Genomic DNA, 8084 nt, shown 5'->3' on the forward strand with positions numbered 1-8084 from the left:
TCTTAATTTTGACCTCTGACTTAGTTTGACGTTCTACTACAAATCAGCGTTTGACAAGATGGTGCCATCAACCAAATATTGGACTTATTCAACTAGAAGCTCCATGTAGAATTCTTCAGTCCATCACAAGGCTAACACACACACACACACATTAACAAGTCAAACACACTGCTTGACACATTTTACAGCCACATCTGCCCTAAATGAAATTATTTTTATGCTTCTGTAACAGCTGAAGTAATAAACTTTATTACTAGCTCTTAAAGGGAATAATAAGATACAAAATTACACTATCTTCAAAAATCTCAATATAGTTTATGAGATCTGAAAAAGGAGTGTAGTAACCTAGGTATTGAAGAAGCTCAAATATGGCCATAAAAATTCAAAATTTCCTTTAAAAATAATGTTTTCATGACAGTTTTTCTATGAAGTTTTATAAGCAGACTACATATAAATATGGGAGGAAATCAAAGTAACCTGAGAGAACCTAAAACCTCTCACATGAATTCCAACTTCATTGTGTAGCATTAAACACTGTCTCAGTTCCAGCCTGAAAGCAACAAACCAAAGTAGCTTCAACAGTTCAATCTGGCTTTAAAACGATGGTTCTCACAGTCTGAACAAAATGCTGATTTCCTTTAACATTCTAACTGTTTAAAACGGAAGGAAATCATTGTTTTGATGGTTCACGCCAAACTTTCAGTGGGAAACAAAGAGACAACACAGGAAAAGGTTCAAATGAAGTTTAATTTTAAACATTTTTCAACAATTCAGTGAAAAAAATAGAACATGCTTTCGGTCAAAATCTTTAAAAAGGTGTGTATAAAATCTGTTTTCTATATAACAGCTGCCCTTCATGATGGCAACTCTTATGACAACTTGGGCCAAAAAAAAACAGAATATTTAGAATAATCACCAATTTGTGCATTAATACTGGAAAGAACAAAAGCTTTGTGTGTTTTGTCTGTCATTTAGTGCATTTTTCTTGTTAATGGTTGTTTTGTTTATTTTTGTCATTTTGGGGTTTTGAAGTCATTTTACTTTTATATTTGTTGCCATTTTGGAAAGATTTGTCATTTTCTATATTTTTCCTTCATTTCATTTCCTGTGATTTTGTATGTTTTTTTAAAGTAATTTTGTGCGTAGAGTATAATGAAGCTTACAACCCAGAAAACCAAAGCACAGCAGAACTCACTGGAATCCTTCCAGCTTGAGCGTGAAGGCCTGAGGATGACCGATGAAGTACTGCTTAGGCAGAACAACGGTGATGCCACTGGGATCACTTGGAAACCAGTTTAAGGGCAGAGGAGACCCCAACAACGTCACCTACACAGATAGCATCAGTTACAATACAAAGGATCCAAACTTAGAAACGCTTTGGTTGCATGTTTTTGGTGTTGGTTGCATTAACTCTACACTTTATAGCAGACATAGGAAACTAGTAGACCTCCCCTCAAAATATGTATTTCAAAAAAGTTGGAAGGAACATAAAGCCCAACATAATACACAAAATAATTCCCAAGACACACAAATTGACAGAAAAAAGCACAATGTACACCAAAAATACACAAAATAGCAACAAAGACAGACTTAACAAGCACTTAAACATAATGACTATGTAAACAAAAAAACACCAACACATTACAGAATAGCTCCAAAACAAACTGTCAACAAAATGACGAGAAAATAAAGAAAACAACCACAAAAATACAGAAAGTGACCCCAAAAAAAGCACAAATAAACAACATAAATGCAGAAAATAACAAAAAACAAAAATACACAAAATTGCAACAAAAACAGAAAAAAAAAAAAAAAAAAAAACACACACGATGACTCCAAAAATAGGAATGTCCCAATACAACTTTTTCACTTCTGATACAATACCGATATTGTAGCCTTTGGTACTGACAGATACCGATATCAATCCAACACGAATCATATATACTTTCATTGCTTATTTTGTAGTGTGGAATGTCAGAAAAGCCTTGATCAAGTGATGTCGCTCAAACAGAGAACAACAGTAGGGATGAGAACAACTGACCCATTTATTATTAACCAATTGGTTACATACATTTTAACCTTCAACATAATATCTACTGTATTCTACAGTTGAAAAAAAAAAAAAATGTATTAAAAGACCCTGAAATATCGAAGCGTTTATATCGGAGATTTTAGATGCAGTCCGATAAAACCTGATAATCGTTTTCTGGCTGATATCAGACCAATATCCGACATCAATCTCTAATTGGGACACCCCTATCTAAAAACACACAAAATGACAAAACAACAGAACTACAGATGTTGATAATGTGGACCTCGTGTCAGATACAGTCACATTTTTGAAAACCTGAGGTAGAGATATTAGATATACAGTATATGTCTATAACTATTTTAGGTATGTTTTCACACACTGGCTGTTTTGGTTTCATTAAAAATCTCAAACTCTGATTTTCAGTAATCGGCTCACATGCAAACCAGTTAACACTCTGGTGTCCAGTAGGTGGCAGCGTTGAGTAAAAGAAGAAGAATCAGTGGACACAAACAGCAGCAGAGACTCAAACTTTTAACGTTGTGCTTATTACAATTTCTTTCCTTGAACGTTCATCATATTTTTTCCTCCATCTTGTTTGACATTTATTCTTTGTAAAAAAAAAAAAAAAAGAAAAAAAAAAAAGACTGTGGTTTACTCTAAAATACATTCATTTTCACTCATGTTTAATGTAAAAAGGCAGGGAAAGGCTTCATATGGAAAGATACAATTATTCTAATCCCTGAAACAAATTTTTATGAGCTGGTATGATTTAATGACCCCAAAAATGACTAGCTTTATGAATTAATTTACTCATAAATAAATATACTGTATGACTAGCTTCAATCACAAAAACTGGCAGCTAAAATGTCCAATCAGGTTTCAGAGGTGGACAAACATCTAGCTCCGCCCTCACTGAGCGCAACTGGAAAACAGTTAGATTTGTATGTCCTAATAATTTTATCCAAGTGTTTTCAACCTTGGGGTAGTGACCCCACGTGTGGTCGCCTGGAATTTAAATGGCGTCACCGGAAATGTCTAGTAACTAAAAATAAATAAATAAATAAAACTTAAAACAGCACATATTCTTAACTGAATTCTATGCCTTGTCAAATATTAATCTATTTCAAATAAAATGAACTACAAACTAAGTTGTTTAAACCAATCTGTATTTGTAATTCAGTGATACAAACATGATCAAAAACTAATTCCAGATTAAAAAAAGCGTCTTTGGAGTAACCGCAATTTTTTTTTATATCAAAATGGAGTCACGATCCCAAAAAGGTTGGGAACCACTGCCTGAGTACACTTCCTCTTTGCATTCCAGAGTTTTCGTAATAAATAAATGCCTGACTGACGTGGTAAATCGAAAAGCTACTCTACAGTATGTCTGTGTGTATAAATTCCTACCTTTGTGGTTGCTGATGGGCGCGGTGCTAGCAGCTGCAGGTCGATGGATACAGATTTTCCAGTAATTACAGCAAAGACCACGTTGTCTTTAGCAGTGTACCTGAAACATGAAGACACTCTCAGTGTTAGTAATGATTGAATGAGTGAATCTGTAGTACTGTACACAGGCTGAGGCTGCGTCTGAATAGTCCCTTCCTATCTCCTTTCCTATCCACTTTTCCTTAACCCCCAAAAGTGTTCAGCCATAATAAGGAGAGTTTGAATTGTCTTTAAGCTAAGGAAAGGAGGCTCAATGCTTCCTTTATCACCTCCTTTAGCCTAGGAAACACTGATGCATCCTTTACCAAAGGACACCAGATTATGCTGACCCACAATTCCTTGTGGCGACAACATTTAAAGGGACACGCACACCCGAGCGCTTACGGAAACTCACAATAACCAACAAGGGACTGAGATTATATAAGTTACCAATGCAATAATAGGCCTTGAACAACTTTAGATAATCTAAAACCCTTATTTTATTATGAGTAAGGAAAATTATCAGAATATAACTGACATAAAACAGACACTTTGTCGGTCATGAAAAAGGGATCAAAGACATTTTTAGCCACAATATGTTTCATTCAACATAATTCATATTGGTGAGTGGAAGGTGTGTATGAGCAACCGTTCTCAATGTGACGTTCTTTAAGTTTCACTTTTGTTCCTCGTAGCCTGTAGTAACCTCTTTTCCTTTGATTTACATTCAAACCTTGTGATTTTTGTGATTATATCAGCGGAAAGTGTTAGAAATGTGCTTTTAGTCATTTTCAGAAATGTGTAGTTTTTTTCACCACGGCAGACGTCACTTACCTTCACCACCATAGGATTATAACGTCACCTAGTGGAAGTGCGTTTGATTGTCAAAACAAATGTGATCGCCTTTTTCCTAACTCCTCTTCTAACACCTTTCCTTAACCCCATGACGTCATCCACGGGGTTAAAACAGTGGATAGGAAAGGAGATAGGAGGGGTAGTGTGTCTGTAGTTTACCAGACTGTCGCGGTGCTGTTCTCATGCTGCACTCTCCAGGGTTTGGAAGCGTAGATGGCCTCCCCGTTGACCTTCAGCCACGCTCCAACACCTCGGAGCCTCTCCTGGAACACAGCAGGGATCGTCCCGTACGGGGTGGGACCCACGTTCAGAAGGTAGTTGCCTCCGAGGGCCACGGTGCTGACCAGATCCTGACAGATTACCGGTAGTGTTATGGTTTAAACCTCATGAAAAAAACAAACCATGTAAGATTTCAGCCACATTGATTGTAGATCAACAATCCCACCTCAATGATGGAGGGCGCGTCCATCAGCTCACTGATCTCCATGTTGCGACGGTATCCCCATGACAGCGTGTCCACAGACGTGCATTTCTCCCACTTGTGCTTGGGCAGCTGTCCTGGTGTGTACTTGTCTCGGCAGTTGTAGTAGCCGCCATGTTTACAGGCACAGCCGGCCCCCCATCGGTCATTGGTCACCACAGTGTCCTAAAGGGAACAGAGCAGGGTTGGGGTCAAAATGCAGCCTTTGCGTTTAGAAAATCACGTTTTATAATATCGCGATAATATCGCAAATGCAATTAATCTTTCAGCTTGACTTTGTAATTGGAATCTATACATTTTATAGGATATAATATATTTCGTGTGTATTTTACAGCTATTTTAAGACAAGGGTTAAAACTGCTTATAAAAGATGCTAACAGAGTGCTAACACAAGAGGAAAGTTAACTTGTATATGGTTATTTATTTCAGGCTCAGTAATTGTTATTAATTGTAATTGACTCTGGGGGGGGGGGAAATAATAATTGAAATTTTAATTGTAATTGGAAAAAAATGCCGGTCACCGTAACTGTATTGTAAATGAACATGGGTAATTATTAAAGACTTAATTGCAATTGAAAAATGTAATTGACCCTAACCCTGGACCTCACTTTCACTGGGCTTTCGTTGTAGAGCCAGGCCAAAAAGCCTGTGGAATTCCAGTAGGTGTCGGGAGCTTCCCAGTCCCCGTCAGACCAGATGACTTCAGGCCGATACCTGTAAAGTAACAACAGGACAAAGGTTTAAAGGCGGAGCGCTAAAAAAAACAAACAAAGAAAAAAAAACACCTTGTATTTTGTATGAGGAACTTATGTAAACACCGACTGCATAATGAGAGTAATGCAGAAACACACACCGTAGAATCATGTCACGAAGCTCAGGAAGGAGTTTATTCATCACAAACTCCTGCGTTTTGAATCCGTTCTGCTTGTCTTTCAGGTAGAGAGGATGGAACCACTCGTACAGGGAGTTGTAGAGTCCATAATGCAACGACCTGTAGGAGGAAAACACAATACAACAAAAGGATGATTGGTCATTATTCTAAACTTGTTTCCCTTGGATCTGACAATCTGAGTATTAATGCAGGAAACAACAAAGGGTTTTGTTTTTGGTATTTTTTCCATTGATTATGCCTTGCGGTTAACGTATCGATCCAAAAAATGTCCAAGTTGATTTTATTAATCATGTTTTTTTAATGAAAAAAACATTTAATTGCACTAACATATGCAGAGCACGTAAACGCCCGGTCACTTGGTGTCACGTGTTCTCGATATTGGTAATTGAATTACCATTTGTTGTTCTCGCAAGTTTTCTTTTTCTTTTAATAAATTGTATTTCATACCATTTTGTACTTGTAAAGGTGAAATTTGTAATTATTAATATCGCAATGTATATGGTATTGGGATATATCGTATCGTACCGTCAGATTCATGGCTATGCACACCCTTAGTTCCTTAGGGGACCACAAAACATACCGAGGAACGCATGTGGGCCCCGGGCCACCAGTTGCCAATGTCTGATCTACACCCCCGTATCCTGTTTTTTCTTCTTTTTTTTCAAGTGTTTCTTATTACTGCATATTTCTGTTAAAGTTTGATTATTCTGAATGCATTAAAAAAAAAAATCTCACAGAAACACGTACGTATATGTATAAAAAGGCCAAGAATTCATTATGAATTTAACTTGTTTTTTCATCTACTGCATATAATTAAACTAGAGCCCGAGATCTGGGTTAGTGTAATTTAAAAAGTTGGAACAATTAGATTAAAATGGCAAATAATGGGCATCACAAATCGGGAATGTGGTTAAATTGGCAAAAAAAATGCGACAATAATGGGTCATTATCTGCAACATTAGGTGGGAGACGTGGTGGAAAGGTTTTTAGAAGTAGATAAAATGTCTTGAAAGTGGAAAAAAAATGTGCAGAAAAGGCACTGAAATTTGATGTAGAAGTGGCAGAAATGAGAGTAAAAATATGGCAAGAAAAAGTGATGAAAATAGTATTAAATACGTAGTGTCCGGACCTGGACCTCAGACAAACCAGACTATATAACTCCATGTCAGGATGGTCGAGTGGTCTACAGCGCCAGACTCTAGGATTCTTCCTTCAGCTGGAGTGGTTTCAAATCCCACTTTTGACATATATCATTTTAACACATTTAACACGGCAAATTCCACCTTTACAAATACATATACAAAGAAAATAAATACTGTATTTTAGGGTATTTCCTAGGGCTAAAATAAAACTGACAGAACTATCACTAGTGACGGAAATACCAACTGCGCATGTGCACAGAACGTGCCAGAACTATAGTCAGATTTGTCTGGGAACTATAGCAACAGCCTATAAAATATGCCAAGTTTGGTGTAGTTTCAGAAAGAAGATTAAAAAAAATAGCAAAAATGGGCTCAAATTTAAAAATATATATATTCTTAGTTCCTAGAAGGCATCTGGCGACCCCCTTCCGTTGTCTCACGACCCCAAATGGGGTCCTGACCCCAAGGTTGAGAACCCCTGATTTTAGAGGGCCCACCTTCTCCGCACAGCCTCTCCCAGATCACCCACCAGGTCCCTGTGAGGACCAGTATCAACAGAGTTCCAGTTCCAGGAATGTGCAGAGCCCCAGTTAGTGAAGCCTTCGTGGTGTTTAGCCGTCAGCACCACATACCTGTGTCAGAAAAGACAGGGTTACGCAAAAACACATGACATAAGGCATCAAAATGAGGATTAAAGACTGACTTTGCACCGGAAGCTTGGAACAAGTCCGCCCACTTCTCTGGGTCGAAGGACTGCGCGTGGAAGTCAGGAGCGAACTCCGGGTAGCTGAACCCAGGAGGGTAGTTCTGCTTCATGAAGCTCACACACTTCTGGTCCGGAGGCTTCTGACCCTGCCAGTGCCACCAGAACCACTCACTGCCAAAGGCGGGCACAGAAAACACACCCCAGTGGATGAAAATCCCCACTTTAGCATCGTCGTACCACGAAGGCAGAGGTCTAGAGTCCAGACTGGTCCAATCCGGGCTGTACTGGGCCCAGGTTACACCCACAAACACCAGGAGGGACAGAACCACAGCCAGCATGCTCAGTCTCGGTAAAAAAAAATGCAAATAATACAAGTCATATGACCTACGTCAGGTGACAGTACAGCGGAAGTTTTTTTTTAATATATTAACTTTATTGACAATAACAGTAAAAACAAACCGCCCACAGGTGTTGCTAGGTTGAGATAATTTTATACACGTTGGGCAGCAAAAAAATACCATGACAAATTGGGCTGCTTTACAAATTATTTG

General features: G+C 38.2%; 1 protein-coding gene across 1 annotated transcript; it reads right to left on the minus strand.

The window, feature by feature from the left end:
- Window positions 1-1085: 1085 nt before the first annotated feature.
- LOC114471882 (tissue alpha-L-fucosidase-like) lies at window positions 1086-7902 on the minus strand. The gene is made up of 8 exons (XM_028460864.1): window positions 7531-7902; window positions 7325-7459; window positions 5647-5784; window positions 5402-5507; window positions 4758-4958; window positions 4472-4662; window positions 3440-3539; window positions 1086-1326 (listed from the first exon to the last, which is right to left on the minus strand). The coding sequence occupies exons 1-8, from the start codon at window positions 7869-7871 to the stop codon at window positions 1192-1194; spliced, it is 1347 nt and encodes a 448-aa protein (XP_028316665.1). The 5' UTR covers window positions 7872-7902; the 3' UTR covers window positions 1086-1191.
- Between the last annotated feature and the right edge of the window lie 182 nt (window positions 7903-8084).

The sequence above is a fragment of the Gouania willdenowi genome, chromosome 11, assembly GCF_900634775.1.
Source record: "Gouania willdenowi chromosome 11, fGouWil2.1, whole genome shotgun sequence".
In the NCBI taxonomy this organism is placed as follows: domain Eukaryota; kingdom Metazoa; phylum Chordata; class Actinopteri; order Blenniiformes; family Gobiesocidae; genus Gouania; species Gouania willdenowi.